This window comes from Chamaea fasciata, unplaced genomic scaffold, assembly GCF_029207755.1.
Source record: "Chamaea fasciata isolate MVZ Bird 193981 ecotype frontalis unplaced genomic scaffold, bChaFas1.0.hap1 SCAF_8, whole genome shotgun sequence".
NCBI classification, from domain to species: domain Eukaryota; kingdom Metazoa; phylum Chordata; class Aves; order Passeriformes; family Sylviidae; genus Chamaea; species Chamaea fasciata.
In genome coordinates this window covers 19,992,466-20,010,946 of record NW_027094093.1, presented here as the reverse complement: position 1 = coordinate 20,010,946, position 18,481 = coordinate 19,992,466, and the positions used below count along the sequence as shown (strand labels likewise).

The window sequence follows — 18,481 nt, the reverse complement described above, 5'->3', positions numbered from 1 at the left end:
GGGGTACTTTCCATTTTATTCATTATTTGGCATCTATTATTGTATATTCCCCTTCAGTGCACAATCTTAAAAAAATTATTTTGCTGATACCATCCCATAATACTCAATATATAGGCTATATATATATACACATATAGCCTTAGTATGCAAGGCTATAATATGGGAAATGAGTCTGCATATCTGAAAGCAATAAGGTTGTGTTTATAGCCTATAAACATGATATTGCTTCTAGACTTCCAATTAGGTCAGAAGTAATTGAAAGAATCTTATTTAATTGGGTAAACAAGGTGAATAGTTTGGTGTTGGCCTTTGGGAATGAACAAGATACAAATTACAGAAGCAAATCTGAAACAGGCATCCTTAAAGAGCCTAGTAACACTACCATGACTTAAGAAAATTAGTCATCTGTCTTTAACAGTCTGCTTCGTGCGTCTCCTGATATCTTCTCTAATGGTTCTCTGAACTTTTTTCCCACAGCAGCTGACCTGAAACCACTCTTTTCTATAATTGTGACTCCTTAAGCAAAATTACTAAGTTAATGGGACTAAACGCAAACAGTGAAGAACAAAGACAGCTTATGACAAAGATTTCAGCTGTGTTCAAGTTGCTGTGTGCTTTGTTATTCCCTGCCAGTGAGAATCTACAGAGGCATTGTAGAACAGTAGCAGGTTGATGGAGTTGTTGTTCTGGTCCTGGCTCCCCCAAGCCAGCCGTAGGCAGATTCTTCATGCACAGCTGTCCAAGGTTCTCGCAGCAGCATTTGGATTTAGTGGCAATTTTAAGCTGGGAGTTATGGGTAGAGATCACATTTCTAGTCTTGTAATCACATGAGAGTCTGTGTTTTTCAACACCAACAAAGAATCTTGGTGCTTCTGTTGGGGTAGACACAACCATAAACCTAGAATAACTGGCATTCTTCAGGATTCTTCTAAGCTCTGTGCAGACACGTAGGAAGATACGGGCTCTCACTCACTTTCTTGGAGTGTCCTATTAATTCATTCTGTAATTTCAGTGCTTCTGGGAAAAGGACACAGAACATCTGCCTGCCGGAACCACCTCTAAATTTTTCTTCAACTATTAAAACATTACTAAATCAAAACATGGTGGGAAACCTGAATAAATTTAGTGTAATTTTACTAATAGCTTCAGAAATTAACTGGTGGATAATGCAATGGCTAAAAGACACAGCTGAGCAGCTGAGTGTGTTGTGGTATGGAGATTTGTGTAACTGCTTGAAGAATCTCCGAAAGGGCTCCCAAATCTTCAAACAGAATTAGCCTTTTCCAGAGTGGTAGGATAGAAAAGTGTCAAGATATAATCTTGATGTTTTGATAGAATTAGAATTGAAAAACAGGAGCTGGGCATGTAGTTTTTGTAGTGAAATAAACATGCATGTCCCTTACTTGGGCTTCAGAAAATTTGTTGCAGTTGAAAATTACAGTTCAGGCATTATTTAAATAGACTGTGTGACCTTACTAAGAGCTCAAATTGTGAAACATTTAAGCTGTAATTTCACCAGGCCTTAGCAGCGGTTTAAATTGTTAATATTTGGAACAGATACAGCACATACACACTTGCAGGATGAGCTAATGACTCAGCTTAGTTTGGACCACAAACCTTTTAAATTAAGGTTTTCATATGTAATAAAGAGGGTGACTGATCCCTTTTCTCCCACTAGTAGGATCGCAGGGGAAATTTAACCTTTTATTCTTGGCTTAGATATGCCCAAATAATTCTTGACTTAGAGATGCCCATAATAGCATTGGGATAATGCCATTCCAAAAGTACTTCCACCTCTCTGCAGAAAGATTCTCATGAGCCAGGAGTTATATGAAGTGCAGCTGTCCCTTGCTGCCCATACAAACTAGCTGACAAGTTGTCATTACATTCAGTTCACAACACTCTTGCTACTATGCAGCCTTTCTTTTTATCCTCCCCATTTCCTGTTTAGCCTTCCTGGTGGAAGGACTCGGCCCAGACAAGTTGTTCTTACCCAAAGGAGTCCAGTTGGAGCAGGAACTATATTTGCAGTTACTCAGGTGCTATCCCAAAACAGTATCGTGGTTATATCTGCCCAGAGGAATAGCAGCTGCCATGGACCATGAAGAGAAGCATACAGCAGGAGATACCAGATGACACCGTCTACTCTCAAGACTAATAACTCAGGTCTGGCTTGAAAGATGTAAGCAAATGACTTTGGAATGGTTTGGGAATATTGTCACCAAGCCCCAGGGCTGGGAAATCTTACTGGTGAGGCAGCTGCAGCAGCTAGACCAGTCCAGCTCTGCACCAAGCATTCCATCACGGCTTGCTGCTTATGCCCAGACACACCATGTGCCACCTGCAGTTCAATCCCTTTGCCTAGGTACCAGAGGTTTTTTGTAATCAATTGGTTGTCAACAGCACATAGGAACAAAGTGACAGGAGGTGGGATCCAAGAATGTGCAACTGTTTATGTACAGAGTGAGACCTGTATTCTGTTGGAGTAGCACCCAACACTTAGGTCTTAGTGTTTCCCAGCTGCCTGAAAAGGGGATGATGTTGCATTGAAGAGCAGCAGCACTACCAGGGAGCTTGGGCCGTTGGCCCTGTGCTCCTGCAAGGAGACAGCAGCTCCTCTGCAGGCAGGGGCTGTTGCCCTTCTCAGCAGCTCCATCCTGACCAGCAAACCCTTGTCACAGACATGATACTTGCTGTGGCTGCTGCAAGATACTCATGTGCTTAGCTGAATGGTAAGAGAAGAAATGCTAGAGCACAAGAGGAGGTAAAAAAATACAATTTAATGGTTATTTTGAGTCACAAAGGTATTGTCCTTTAGGGAAAAGAATTATGAAATAAGTATACATAGTCATTGTCATTTTTAATGAAGAGTAATTATTTTTCTATGGCCTTAAATAATAATATTAATTAAATATCATCTATGTATGTCTGCAGGTTATTGATAGTCACTCTGTCAATAGTTTCAGTTCTGAGCCATCAAACTACTTATTGCTCTGAAATGAAAAAAAGGCTAAAAAGATTAAAGCAAATAATGCAGTGTTCTCTTTTACTTTTCACTTAAGGTTAAAACATGACTTCCTTAGAGAAATAGCCATTTTAGTGCTGGCTATGTGAGTCCAGTAGTGTATGTGGCAGTGATTCTATTAATGGAGTTGTATAAAAATTGAAATTGGGTTTTGCTGCCTGGAATTAAGGGATGTATCCTAATAAACATTTTACACTTAGAGCTCTATTTTAATACTGCTACTGTTGTAGTATTTTATAAGAAGTGGTGTGACTTCTTGTAAAGTGAGTGAAAACCTGCCTGACCACCCCCCAACCCAGCCCAGGTGCAGATTTTAGGACATGGAGCATGACTTTTCCAGTTAATACTCTGTTTTTTAAAATCAATATTTAAATACTGAAACTGTAATCTATACTTTCTTTCTGTCTGCTTTTCTCCAAGATCCCAGTCACTAAAGGAAACAGTCCTGTTATGCTGCAGAGAATAACCAATAAAATATTTCAGTGAAACTTGATCTTATAAACTATGACAGATAGCTTCTCCCAAAAGAAGCTCCTTCCTGACCCTTGTCATTTCTGAATATGTTGTTGCTCTGTTTATCAACTGTATTTAATACAAAGAGCTAATTATGCCTATTTTTTCCACCTTCACTTATAATTGTCTTACCTTCTGAAAAAAAGAACATATCCATCACTATTTCAATAGAAGTAGTTTAAATAACTGATGATTAACCATAGAATTTTGCATTAATTTAACCAAGGCATTTATTCCTATTCAAAAACCCATCTGATAGCTAATTAGAGTGGTGAGTGTTAGCTGGAGAGTGGTGGGCTAGGAAATGATCCTCACCAGCTTCTGTTCCTTACCTTGGTTGCTTTCATTATTTTTGTGGAGCGGCCTTCTTTGTAAGTACTGACTAGTTTGTTGAGGGGGCACGGCTGTGTCAGTGCTGCAAGGGAAGTCCAGCCTCTCCCAACATCCCTGCTGACGTGTGTGGTACAATGGGTGAAGGAGTGGGGCTTCTGCATGCACAGGAAGGGCCTCTGCTGTCGTCGTCTGCAGACCAAACCTTAGGACAGATTTGGTCCCTTCAGATGTACAGCATTGTATGAGGGGTTCTTTTCACTCGTTCAGCTTACCTAGAGAAAGGGCCTTTTCCAGAACACCAGGGGCTTCCTTGATTGCTAGTTGAGGCACAACAGGACTGTGCAGACTTACTGCAGGTAGTGGCAACTCTCCAGATCATCAGAAAAGATCTTTCCCAGTTTCAGGCTTTTTTCCCTTATCAGTGGGCTAAGCTACTTCCTGAAAGCATCAGCCTATGCTTAGTGCCTTGCAGCTGCTCGACTAGTGTGCGTGATGCAGACAGCTACATACATTCAGGGTTCCACAGATCTCACTGTATTGTAGAGCACTTGCTCTGTAACACAACAGAGCACCAACATACATATACCTACCACAAAGTATTTGCTTACAGAAATCTTTCTAATTTAGAATCACAGTAATTCAGCTAATTGGGGCTCCAGTAGTAACAAGCTTCCAGTAGGCTCCTTCCATGGCCATCAGTTCATCATGAGTGCCCCTTTCAATGATGAGTCCTTGTGACATCACAGCAATGATGTCGGCGTTCTGGATGGTGGACAAGCGGTGGGCGATGACAATGCAGGTGCGCCCTTCTCTGGCTTTGTCCAGTGCTGCCTGCACAGTCTAAAGGCAACAAAGTGTCAGAATAAAAATGTGCACATTGAACAGGGATCAGAGCTAGAGGAACCAAATTGCTTCAGATTAATTAAATGTGTTGTGCAACACTTGTATAAGGGACAATGAGACTAAATCAGAGGTTCTGATATTGATGGGCTTAGCTAGGTCATGACCTCTGTTTACTAGCAGTACAAACAAGTGGCAGCTAAACATAGACAGAGGTAGAAATTAAACCTTTACTCTGTTGACGTGCTAAATGTCAACTGAATGCTTGGAAATCCAGGCAATTCAGAAATTTCTGGAAAAGTGCTGCCTCTCATTGGTAGTTTAAGAGCAGGTAGGGCTAGCTGCTTTTTCTTACGGCTGTACTCCTGCACTTCTTGGAAAGATCATTAAAGGTGAAAATGCAGCATTCACAATGTGGAATAACGTGCAATCATGTAATGGACTATATTGGCATATCTATAGAACAGAAAATGTATTGTATGTTGTAGGCCATTGTGTTAACTTTCCCTTATTGATTATCACTGCACATTTACCTTTTCACTTTCCGTGTCTAAGGCAGATGTTGCTTCATCCAGTAATAAAATTTTAGGGTCTCGTATGATGGCCCTGGCTATGGCAATGCGTTGCTTTTGCCCACGAGACAGCTGGGATCCCTGAGCCCCAACATTAGTTTCATATTTCTGAAAAATATACAAAAGGAGGTTTCTATTCAGGTGTAAGTTAACCCACCCGTACACAGCCTAAAGGAAGAGCAGAAGAGAGGCAAGAAAGCTGACCGCTGCTGACCACTTGCAGAACCTGGGAAGGCAGAAACAATGTTCAGCAGTAAATGTGTTTGGGGTGACATTTCCAAGCTGTGCTTTGTCTGCACATGGCCCTGAGGCCCAGGCACCGCAGTGATGGCCTAGAAGGAAAATGTGATAGCAAGATTTTGGCTGCTTTGTCTGAGGCAAAGAGAATTCTCCCTGCCCTAGATTTGGGAGAAGAGGCCAAAAGTGATTTAAGGGCTTTCTAGAAAAGTGCTTTGTTTGGGTGCCTAAATTGTATCCATACCTTATATTCTTTTATATTTATATTATTTCTATGCATTTAAATACTTCTTAAGTGTACATAAGCACTCCAGCTTCAAATATTTTTGTCTAAGTATCATGTCCTACTCACAAGGCAAATCTCCCACAGCTGGGAACAGGATTTATGTATTTGCCTACTGTGTAAGAATTCAGTAGTAACTCACACCCAGACTCTATCGAGCACAACAAATGGTCACAGCACCTTCTTTGCTCCCACTGTCACAGCTGTCAATGGACATTAAAGGTGCATGTGTGTAGCAACTTTAACTGGTTTCAGAACAGCTCCTGTTGCAGTGGACACTGAGCAGCCAGGGCCTCACAGGTACTTACATTAGGCAGAGACATGACAAAATCATGCAGCTGAGCCTTCTGGGCTGCTTCTATGACTTTTTCCATTGTCGCCTCTTTTGTATTACTGCCATATTTGATATTATCAGCAATGCTGCAGTCAAATAGCACAGGCTCCTGTGACACTATTCCAATTTTTGATCTAAGAAACTGCACATTTACATTCTTAGAATCATGTCCATCTATTAACTACAAGGAAATGGGAGAAAAGAGACATCGTTACAAAACTGCAACATCCAAATGGTTTATAGCAAAACTAAATTATTTAACCATATCATTAAAACACAAATGGAACTGATTTAAAGTGGTTGGTTGAATTGCTTATCTCTGACTCCTTTGTGCATGATGTGTATTTTGTGTTATGGCTTTGATCCATACCACAAAATACACTCGACCATTTGCTCAGCAGAAGTCCTAGTGAACTATTTAATAGCTTAAGGTTAGGCACATGCTTTATTGCCTTTCTGACATAGTGATCACCACACAGATTTTTTTTCCGGAGAAAGAGAAATCAGTCTAGATGGGTAAGTATTTACATTAGGAAAACATAAAAGCTTTTTAAGCTATCAGTAATTGAATAACTTGAAGTTAAATGTAGACAAGTTCCAGGGTCTTTGTTGTTCCATTCAGACTTGATTTTGCTTGTGCTTTCACAATGTACAGCATACATTCTGTATGTTTCATACAGAAGCTACCGAGGCAAATGCCTATGGTCTGCGTAATGCATGAGGGTGCACCTGAGGCATATAGTTCTCTGATCTTGTCTGAATATGTCTGAGATAATACTTTGGAACTGTCCAAATAGTCCACATCCGTCCTTTCGAGAAGGAGATGAAGTCTCAAACTGCACATGTATGAGCCACCACTGCTAGGCTGCACAGTAGCACACAGGCAGAAGGCCCCTGGAGCACTGCTGAAAACCAGAGCACAGAAACCACATTTTCTTTGCTTACCACACTTCCTTTCTCAGGGTCATAGAAACGCTCCAGAAGTTGGACACTGGTGCTCTTACCACAGCCACTACTTCCAACAAATGCCAAAGTCTGTCCAGGCTTAACAGATATAGAGAGTCCTTTCAGGACCTGAATATCAGGCCGAGAAGGGTATGTGAATTTACAGTTAAGAAATTCAATGCTTCCCTTGAAATCATCCTGGTGAAAAAAAGAAGGAGAAAGATGTTACAGTGAGCTTGAGCTCAACTCTGAATTGTAAAGTACAAGACAGCTCTTCCTCTGATCCATTCTTGCATCTTTTGCTTAAAATATGACATTTTTATTTACAAAATTATCTCAGGAGAAGGGAAAATGCCATACTGAAATAGCTGTCCTAGAGGTAAAGCTATTAATCATAACACTAGTTTTCTGCTTACGCTTCCCTGCATGGCACTGGTCAGAGGCATAAATTGGAAATGGCAATGCATTACAGATAGGCACATTTTTCATTTTAATATAGGCATTGTGTATAAAATGAATAATTTCAGTTTTCTGGGTCTGGCTTTTCAATTCACCAGAAACTGAGCATTTTAATTTTGTCTGACTCAACAATTCTTTGCCTCCTCATGAACACCCCCCACCTGTTTGATTTGAATGGAAAAACCTCCATTATAAACCAGCAATAGTCAGGTTTGTCATGAACTGTAAAGCAGGAGATAAGAGCTTGCTGTTCTGTGAGTCATCCAAATCACTTCCATTCCAATTTACAGGAGTTTTACACTGACAAATTCCTAATGGCCGACTTTATACTACTCTTTCTGTCTAGTAAAGAGCTTGCTTCCAAAAGAGCAAAGACAAATAAAAATTTTACAGTCAGCATAACCTTCTTGTTATTGATCCTCATTGACTCCTAAATCACTAGTGCAACATCCATGTCTGTAGTGAGCTCACTGACATCACAGGTTACGCATCTCCACTCTTACCCATTTTTCCCCTTTTTCACTGTAAACACTGATTTTAGGAATCCTATCAACCAGTTGAAAAAAGCGTGCAGCAGATGTTTTGGCTTTGGCATAATTTGGGGTATAGGAAGAAGCTTTTCCCAAAGCAGTTCCACTGGTGACAATAGCAGAGATCACCCTGTGGGGAAGGGGGACACGGTCATTCTTGGGAAACCATCAGGAAACTGGACACCACACTGAGTCCAGAACTTTTAGACTTGTTTGTGGCTTTGTTTGTGGCTCTGGGCAGGCTCTCACCTGAACACAAAGCTGTAATGGAGTCCTTCATTGTCAACAAGAAACCCCCCGTATCGGTAAGAGACAGAGTTGGCAATGAACACAATGCTCTGGGCAAAGCCAAAGCAGACTCCATACACATGTGCTTTTTTCATTGCAGCTCTGTAGGGCATGTCCAGGTGCTTCTCAAAATTGTCAATAAACATTTTCTCTTTTCCTATCCCAGCTACTGTTCTGATGTTAGAGAGAGCTTCACTGGCAATCTGGAAGAGGAAGGAAAAAAAGGGTAAAAGCTCGTATTTTTTACTTGGATAAGTAGATTGTGGTCTTACAAGTGCATGATTCTTTCATGAACTCAGGATACTGACAATATATAAATTCATTCAGACATGATACAGACTGGCCCAAACATCAGACAGGCTAAAGAGAACCTTTCCTACAGGCAATTACCTATTTATTTCCTCGAGAGCAATGCTCTGCGTGCTCCACTGGAGCTGTTACTGTAAGCACTCTTAGGGAATCAGGCACATGCTCTCACTTGTGACTTATTTCACATAATGTGAATAAATGTGACACCCACAGAAGGAAAGATTTTAGGAACTGCATTGGTTGCATGGATTTATTAATTAAATATGTTTGTTTCAATAGTGTTACTTTTAGCAGTAGTCAGAGAAAGAGTTAAAAGGGTTAACATCCCCAATTTCCATTTCATAAATTGCATACACTTGAATTTATTAAGTTTCTGCAGCTGTTCACCCTCCCTCCCTCTCTGATGTCCAAAGGGCTGATGAGATGGAACATATAAATCTTCAGTGGTACAATTTTCAAGATTTTTACCTTGTACATAGGTAAAGAGCAAGGAAATGCTTGCCTACAGGAAATTATGAGGTAATCCCCACTGGAACTTGTATGGAACTTTTATTAATTGTAGGTTTCATATTGTAATTTATTGCCATTCAGAATTTGGGTTTATTTTTTGGTCCCCAAAAAAAAGAGTACCACAATTTCATCTACAGAAGTAAATTAATGGCTTGTTTGGTCCTAATTTCACCCTTTAAATCTCAAGTAGTTTTATTAAGAAATTGTTTTAAAATGCTGTAATTTGCTTGGACTTCGATACTAGATTCATAATGTAACATGTTCCTTTGGGAAGCAAGTATGGTATTATAGCTTATGAATGTTTTCAGCATGTAGGAAAAGATCTGAGTGTACACAATCAGAAATCCAGTTTCAGGGGGTTTTTTTCCTGGCCAAAATTGAGAGTCAATGTCTTGGATTATCATTCAGTGTGAAGGAGCAGATAATAAGTACTGTGAATTGGATGGTGCAGACTTTTTCCATGTTTAGCATGCCTGATGAGCAATCACTTTGGAAGAACTCAGTGTTTTTAGCACTCCAAAGCAGTGCCGGCAAATAAATTAGAAAATAACACCAGACACAGTCAGTCATCACCAAAACTGCTGAAGCATTGAGTGTCTTCTTCATCACAGCCTCTGGGTTGGTCTGTTGAGTTAGGGCTGTTGTCTTGACTCATTAGCAAAGTTTCTCTCCTTGTCAAGAAGTATTTTGATTTAAGACTTTTGTAAATAATTAACTATTCTGGGTGCAGGCAATTGGTCAGGTCCTGATTCTTAAGATGGGAAGGGCTAAGAGCTTAATTCTTAAGCTGGCACGACCAGTGCCAGATTCTCAGGTGTGAGCATTTCTAGGCGAACAAGTATCACTGCTCTCTGAGAACAGCTTAATCACAGGGCATCACCAAATGCATGTTTAAATAAAATCCAACAAAGGTGAATTGGACTGCGGAGAGATCTGTGTCTACCACTTCAGTCCAATAACTTTTGCAAGGTCAGTCACATTCCATGCAGCAAGTGCTTTTGCAGTTAGGGAGTTCCCAATGCTGTTTCAGTGATTTAACAAGCTGAAATATTGCAACTTATTCACAAAACATTGGCAGTTTCATGACATTTAAATAACTGATGGTCCCTAAAGACTGATTTTTCATCTACCCATGCCCGGAAATATAAATTAGTCTTTAAACAGCATTACCCGTCCAGTAGCTTCCAGTGCTTTCTTGTCCTGTGAGGCAAATCCTGTCAGCATTTTAGCCTGCACAGCTCCAGATAAAGCCAAAAATGGCAGGAAACACATTATTACCAAACTCAGTTTCCAGCTGAAGTAGAAGGCAATGATCATGGCCACCCCAATGTTAGTAAAGGAATTGACAATCATTCCTATCTGTGATCCAGTTGCCTTTGAAGGAAAGAAACAGACATGATTGATTTGTACTTCAAAAGCAAATTAAACAAGTCTTCCTATAAAAGTTTGGAAAACTGTAAATTAAAATAACATAGGACACTAACAGCTACTGACTGCACTGGAACTTAGCCAGTCTGGATATACTGTTTCCAATTAACTGGATCAAGAGGAGGACTGCAAATGTCCAGTATTCCTTTGATCCACCAAATTTTCCATTGAGAATTCAGAAGATTGTTTCTACTGATTGTGAGAAAGATAATCTAAGTATTGAAATCGGTTGCCTTGATTCCCTGGAGAATCACTTATCTGAATTCACTGTTTAGCCTCTACATTTATCCGTATCAATAATGATATAAATAATGAACAGGACCATTGCATAATTTAGCTATTAACAACAAAGCCTCAGCTGTGCTAAAATCAGTAAGCAATGTCACTGAAAAGGGATGAAACAAAGTTGTATTTCTGCCTGTCCCTTTATTAAGGAAAGAAATTAAATACAGCTTTGACATCATCTTTGTTGAATGCATTTGTCTGTTCCTTATGTACTTCAACAACACTATTCTTTCTAATAGACTTATTTACTCAAAAGTAATTTTCTTTCACAGCAGTAAGCAGCACCCTAAATACGAACTATATTGCTATGTATAAGAATAAAAATGTACATTTGATATCTGATGATTTTCAGTTAAACTCATTTGCAGGGTATGAACTTGGCAGCATAAAATGCTCATCATCTCCTCCTCCTCTGACCTGCAGCAAGGTCTGTGTCAGGCAGTGAAGGGTGGAGGGCACTGCTGCTGGGGTAGCTCTGGTCTCCCTCACCCCCTGCCAGCTGTGGGTTGGATGGCTGTGCTTCGCTGCTGTGCCTTGAACAAATTTGTCCCTTAGGAGGCTATTAAATGGTTCAGTCAGAGGTTTACAAGTTTATTAATTTCAATTAAAAGATACCCTGTAAGTGCCTGTGAGGTTTGCAGCAGGTTTTTCTGATTCTGTAGAAATTGCTGCTGGCAGGGGTTTTAGAAACCTCTTCTCTAAGACCTCTGTCAATAGTTTTTTAAAAACTAACTTACAATTTTTAGTTAAGCTGAAACATAACAATTTTTGCAACAAAAGAAATCTGTACATCTTCTTTCCTTGTTTCTAGAAAATTGCCTTCATTGCAGTCCAGCAAAATGGCATCTGACTCACTTCTACCAAAGGATCAGTTCAGATAGGGAACATATGTAGCTCAGCATGATATAACCCTCAGCCACTAAGGAACACAATGCATGTAGTTAGTGTCTTACTTTCCCCAACACTGAAGCTGGCTGCAGGATTCCCAGCTGGGGCACCAGCCAGTACTGCAGATTGGTTTTTCAAGTGGGTTGTCAGTTTAGATCAAAATTGCCACAACATGCGTAACACCATGCTGGAAACTGGAAAACATGGTTATTAATGACTGTCACTAGCATAGTATTTTGACATGTTTTTGAAATAAACACTTCAACATTGTGGCAAAAAGCTAATTCATCTCCGGAGAAAAACAAAAGAAAATCAAGCTTCAGCACTGGATGTTCCTTCCCATTCCATTGTTGGTTGGTATTTTATTGGTTTTTGAGTCCTTGTTTGTACTTTTAGGATATACCATATACTACTCTTGGTTCCACAGTGGCAGTCTGTGATGAACAGAAATAGCATAATTGGCTTACCAAGAACTGATCTACACTGATGTGGCTGGTTGCATGGTAGCTCATTTCTGTGACAACATGCCAAAATAGGCCTTCAGCCGGTGCCTATAGTAAAATGATCCATAAGGTGCCAGGTCTTACCCCTTGGACCTGTGAGGCATCTGTTGCAAGTCTGGTAGTCAAAGCCCCGGGGCTGTTCTTCCGGTCATCAAACCAACCAATGTCTTGCCCGAGCATAGCCTGGAAACCAATTTTCCTTAACCTTCTTGTAAGCAGTTCACCAGACTTGGCAAAGGTGTATCCCTGGGGTACATGAGAATAAATAAAGACACTGCAGAGAGAGAGACCCACCGAGAAAGAGTGCAAAACCAAAAATATACATTGCAAAATTGGACTGCTATTACCTGTAGAAACTGTGTGAAAAATGAAAGAACTCCGACTAAGACAAAGAGCACACAGACACCGTTGATCTGGTTTTTTTGGTTTTCTTCATCAAGAATGGAGAAGGTCTTTGAAAAGAAATAAACAGAAATGTCAGTTTTGCTGTGTGTGACGTTTGTTCTTCACTCCCAGTTGCCAAGTGCAGAAACCCATCCTCCAACCAAAGCCAGAACACAGAGTTCTCCCTCGCCCCCTGGGGCAAAGGTCCAGTTTCTTATTTTTCCTAAGGTGAGCCTGGATTGAAACATAATGGGTTTTACTTCTGTTAACCAACAAGTTCAGTATACTTGGTGTCTGCACACACTACTGCTATTTGTGGCTTATCCTTGGTTATAATTAGCCACTCATCCCCCACTGTAAACAATGATAACCAGAGAATAGCAATGTCATAAACAGCATAGCAACAGTGCAGCAGCATCTTGCCTCCCCTCTGCTCTGGGCCAATTGCAACTTTATTGGGCTGTACAAAATAAAGTCTGTAAATAATTATACTCCAGTGTGACTCCCTGCATGACATTACAGATGGTGTAGTTGCCATAGGAAGGCTCGAAGAGAAGCCCACTGTTTTCCTGAAGGAGTGTGGATACAAGCCATTAATGTACTGCTGGGCACTTGAGAAAAAGCATGAGTGCCTAAAGGGGAGTCCCTCCACCCCATTCAGTACCAATCTCTGTGGTATTTTCATTTTTTTAATGTCTGGTCTTTTCTAACACCTGCCAACATTGTAGGCTGCTGCTGAAGAGGTGGTCCAAATTTATCCTTTAGCAATTCCTTTCAATCAGAGAAGATTACCTATCTGAAGTTCTTTATCTGAACTATTTCTGCTGTTTCCAGATAGAGGTCAATCTCACATTTGTACTTCTCCACTAAACTTAAATTAATGCTTACTGGATTTCACAGGTAGAATTACTATAAATTGTCTAATCTCTCAATCTTATCTGCAAGATATTTTATTATTTTATTATTATCTGCAAGATTTCATTATTAAAAATAACTTAGGCATTCAACTTCTGCCTACATCAAAACTAGCCTAAATTCTTCTAGGTGAATAATTAACAGTAGAAAGTGAAGGAATTCTCATTACAGCTACAAAATTACATGAAAATAAACTTAAGTACTTAAAAGGTGAAGCCATGTTAATTTATGTTTGAAATGAGCCATACCTCAAAGTAACAGAAAGGAATTAGAGCATGAATTTAAGAAAAAGAAATAGCTCTTCTCTAGTGGGAATTTCACTTAAAGTATTTTAACTTTGTACATCAGTCCCTTGGCAACAAAATAAATCCTTCAGATTCCAAAATAATAGTATCATAACAGCCCTTAGTGTTTCTAGCTTCTTAGCTGGAAGGGAACAGTTGGAAGGGCTGTTCCAACACCATGCTGTCTTATCAGTAGCAAGTATATTACTGTCTTAGATGAATGTTTGTTTTAAAGAAAAAAATATCACCAGGTCTGTTTTAATCTGTCATAGTAAGAAAAAAAACATACAATGATCTGCAGCTGCTCCTATCTCTGTAATGAAATCCACCGTACTTTCAGTAATTCATGTTTGATCCCAAACTTAACAGGCTGCTGAACAGATTTCATCTGTCTTTGTAGATTATGTATCTAGGAGAGATACCACTGTTTTGGTTTTGTTTGTTGGGGTTTTCTTTGTAGTGTTTTGATTTTGTTGGGGTTTTTTTCTGCCAGAAACATTCTAGTTAAATACTTGGACAGAATGAGACACAAGGTACACTCATAAACTGTTCTATGAGGATTCTGGATTTTAGAATTGCTGTGGTATTGTGATGGTATTTTCTGTGTCATCATGGTGTGCAATATCTAGAAAGGAAAGAGAAAGTGGAGTTCATAGTAGTGGTCATGCCAGAAGCAGAACTAGCCTAAAACATAACCAGGAGAATAACTAACGATTCTTTATTGTGTGAATACTCGTTCATGTTGACGTCATGCAATTGCAGTGGTGTGGTACTTTTCTGTATGAAAAAATATCAGCAAGATCTCTGTTGAAATTAACAAATTCTAATGAGTACAACTAGTAAACAGTATGATAAACACAGTATGTGATGGATCGTGGTAAATATGTAATTGTGAACTGGGATGAAAAACACTCCTCTCCAGAGATACTGATGGCTTTTTCACAGCTGAGTATTGTTTCTGCACAGTCATCCAGTAACACTGGGATGGCCTCAAACGTGGGTTGAACTAAATATTTCCATGCTTATGAAAGGTCCTCATGAAAAGGCAGAATGTTGTGAGCCTTTGTGTTAATATTCTATCTATATCACCCACATCCAAAGTGGTTCTTCTGCTTTCTCTTATGCAAGAAATAGGTTATGAAAGGCCTTCCCAGTTCCTGTACCTAGGCTCTCCATTTTACTTAGATAAAGGCTGAGAGAGCTACAATGTCTGCCACACACCTTGAGCATTTCTGATGAAGACTGTTATTGGTCAGCATGGGATTCCTCTTGCAAGCTATAAATTCAAGGAAGAATGGGCTTAAGAAAAGAACAGGATGAAGTACGTGCTTACACTCTCCCTAAACTGAGAGCAAAAACAATTCAAGTCCTGAAGAAGAAAATGTGGGTAACAATCATCAGGAAGAGATCTTGGTATTGCAGAGGACTTTTTACCCCCTTAAAAATCTGTCCTGTAAAATTGAACTATTCCATTCTGCAGCCATCCTAACATGGTCAGTTATGTTTTTAATCTGTGTTCTTTATTAAAAAAAAAAAAACAAAACACTGATCATGGCAACATGCAGCATGGACAATAGAAGCAGGTTTATAAAAAAGATTTGTTGTTGAGGTGTCCATATTCAGATCATCTGAGTCTAGGCAGTTTTAGTGGAGACTATCTTTTATCTGGAGCCTTGGACTCCAATAGCAGTAAGAGCACATGTTTCAGCTGAGTTTCATTGGAAAGGATGCATACTCTCAGACAATTCCACAGTGAGAACCAAAGCATAAGTAAAAGAAACTACTGAAAACTTTGTTCAAAAGGTACATACACAGTATTATCCAGCTCTTCATTGACTTTTTGAAACTAATTTCTGAAAACCTTCAGGGCAGACTTAGCTAAATTTATCCTTTCACTTCGTAGCTGTGGGGATTTTTCCCTCACTTCCCCAGCATACTTGTCCCAGAGTACAAGCCCACGTGTCTGACACAACAACATTGCAGATATTTGGACAGATCTGAAAGCAGATATATATTCAATCTGCCTGACTGCCTTGGCACCAGGCAGAAATATTTTAAATTTATGAATAATAAAACACAGATATTCCCTCATGTTCATTATCACTTGCTTTTTCTTGCAGCCTCTCTCCTTTGATAGACTGAGGCCTTCAAAAGTAGGAATTCATCCTTGGCAATGAAGGTATTTGGCATCTTGCAGGATAGCATCAGCCCCAGACCTCTCAAGGTCTAGAAGACTCCTCTCCAAAGGAATCAAAGGTAAGATTCATTGAGGAATGCATATAGCAATGTCTCACCTGCTGTCTAGTGAAAGCCACAGTCCTTGACATGAGGTCTAGACACTCAAAAAGTGTTAGGAGGTGCCACACCTATGCCTGAAGGCCAAGCACATTGGGCAGAAGTGCTAAGTGGATCAACAGGGCCTGGAATATCCTCTACTTTACTCTCCTGCTCACAGCATCTTACTTAACAAATGTGAAACTGCAAGTAAATATGATTCAAAGTCCTAAACACCTTCCCAGAGAGAAATGTCTAAGCCAAAATAATACCCCCAAAAAACCAAACAACAAAAGGTCAAACTTTCTTTTGATAGATTCCTGGCACTGCTCTTAGAATCCTTTTCCACCAGGAGTTCAAATGCTGGTTCATTCATTCATTCATTCACCTTTTCCTGCCTGTAAGGTTTTTGACCTGCAGTATCTGTCTACCTTTTAGGGCATATATTTTTGCACCCATGTGTAGCTACTATGACCTATGCAAGTGAGTGGGAAGCACAATTTTATCCTACATCAGATGCGTACCAAAACCTCAAAAAAAAAAAATGGCATTCCTATTTTGTTCCCGGTTAATGTGTTGTTACTTTACTTAATAAGACACGGCATGAACTGAGGGTTTTCCCTAGCCTAATTCTTGAAAATTTAGGGCACTTTCCTAGGCACCAGTCAGAACAGCACTGAATATGTTCAGTCAGCCCTCCACTTTCCCACCAACTTGGCAAGCATTTCTATCAGCACAAGTTTTTGAAGAAATAAACACTCATGGCTGAACTTGACAAGTTTCAAGAGAGGCGGTGGATTTTGATAATATTGTACCTTTTAATGAATGTTAATGTTTAAAGCATATTGCTACTTCCTGTTTCCAAACCTGTGGATGCAAGCCTACTCTTTGCTGGTGGCTGTGAACCCAGGTGCAATTATCTACCTCTCCCTGCGTTCTGCAGGAAGCAGGCAGGAAAAAGGTGCCTGAAATATGTAAACAAAAAAGTGAAGTATTTTTTATATCTGATCCAAAACTTTCTTGACTTGCCAAGTCTGTACAATAAAATTCTGCAGAGAATGACCTTTGCATGTGTCTCTCTCCACTGTATCTGCATGTGAGGTATATTTTGTCTCATCTAAAATAAACTGTATGCAAGTATAGAAACCCATTCCCAACAGTTCTGGAAAATGAATAAAAGAGATAATGAAGAACACATGACAAATGCTGATAAGCTTGCCCCTTCAAAGAGCTCTAATGATTGCTTGGTGACAGTGATATAAATATCTCTACTGCATAATTGTTTATAGGCAAGAAGGTTAACCCCATTTCCTTGATGAGATCTAAAGATTTGCCAGAACATGTCAAGTTGTGCATCATATATTCACTCTCTTCTGTTTCAGAGCTAAAATATACTTTAAAATGTTCCCATAACATACCCCAAGAATCTGACTGAATAACAAAGCATAGAGTGGATTGACGGCTCCATTCGCAGCTGCTGCCAGAGATCCAAGCACCAAGTAGGGCCATTCAGAGGCATTGTATTTTAAAATTCTGGTAAATGGTACAGGCTTGGCATCTTCCTCCACAACAGATTCCTAAAAAAAAAAAGGTTGGATTTCTGAAGTCAATGCATTCCATCAGTGATGCTCTCCCTTTGACAGATAAAATAGTTAGCCTAGTTTGTTCAACTAGTAGCCCAAACAGCTGCTCTAGCTTTGGACAGAAGGGGCAGAGACGACTGCTGTCTGGAGCTCTTTTGTGGCCCTAACAAGTCAAGTTTACTTAACAGAAGGGTTAAATAACAACCCTGCCCATCCCTGGGGAAAAAAGAGATTCATACATTTTGCAGCTCTAATTGTTCCTGCTGCAGAAGTTATTTACAACCAATTTAAGATCTTCTGCCACTGAAACTCAGGCTATTTCCTATCAGCTATTCCCTTCCAGACAAGGTGTGATGAAATACCCAGAGTGCCAAAGCTTAAATTCCCTCCTCTCAAGCAGCTTTTTCTGTCACTCATTCAACCTCTTAAATAATATTTTTAAGTATTGTGAGTGACCACACTGATCAGACTGCATCAAATTAACAGGTATGTGTTATATATACCAGGTATGTGATATAATTAAAACAAGAGAGATTTCAGAGTGATATCTGGATTCAGGGTTTTTACATGGTAATTATGCCACCCTTCTGTGAATCATCCTCAGACTATATGCTGAATTCCCATAATTATGCCCAGTAAGGGCAGAATATTCATCATCAAATTATAACTTATCCTGCAGTTTGATTTGTGCCGAATTTTTGTAACATTTAGTGTCCTCAGCCCTGCTCATCTCCTTCAATTCATATGACTAGAAACAGC

General features: G+C 39.7%; 1 protein-coding gene across 1 annotated transcript in view; it reads right to left on the bottom strand.

Moving 5' to 3' along the window:
• Positions 1 to 2,764: 2,764 nt before the first annotated feature.
• Positions 2,765 to 18,481, bottom strand: part of ABCB11 (ATP binding cassette subfamily B member 11) — a 55,240-nt gene continuing 39,523 nt past the window's right edge. Inside the window, exons 22-31 of the mRNA XM_066190008.1 lie at positions 17,558 to 17,716; positions 12,630 to 12,734; positions 12,367 to 12,528; positions 10,349 to 10,552; positions 8,321 to 8,562; positions 8,045 to 8,201; positions 7,083 to 7,280; positions 6,112 to 6,318; positions 5,245 to 5,391; positions 2,765 to 4,711 (exon numbers count right to left, since the gene is read on the bottom strand). Coding sequence (XP_066046105.1) covers positions 4,511 to 4,711; positions 5,245 to 5,391; positions 6,112 to 6,318; positions 7,083 to 7,280; positions 8,045 to 8,201; positions 8,321 to 8,562; positions 10,349 to 10,552; positions 12,367 to 12,528; positions 12,630 to 12,734; positions 17,558 to 17,716 — 1,782 coding nt within the window. The 3' untranslated portion in view covers positions 2,765 to 4,510. The remainder of the gene's footprint in view (positions 4,712 to 5,244; positions 5,392 to 6,111; positions 6,319 to 7,082; positions 7,281 to 8,044; positions 8,202 to 8,320; positions 8,563 to 10,348; positions 10,553 to 12,366; positions 12,529 to 12,629; positions 12,735 to 17,557; positions 17,717 to 18,481) is intronic.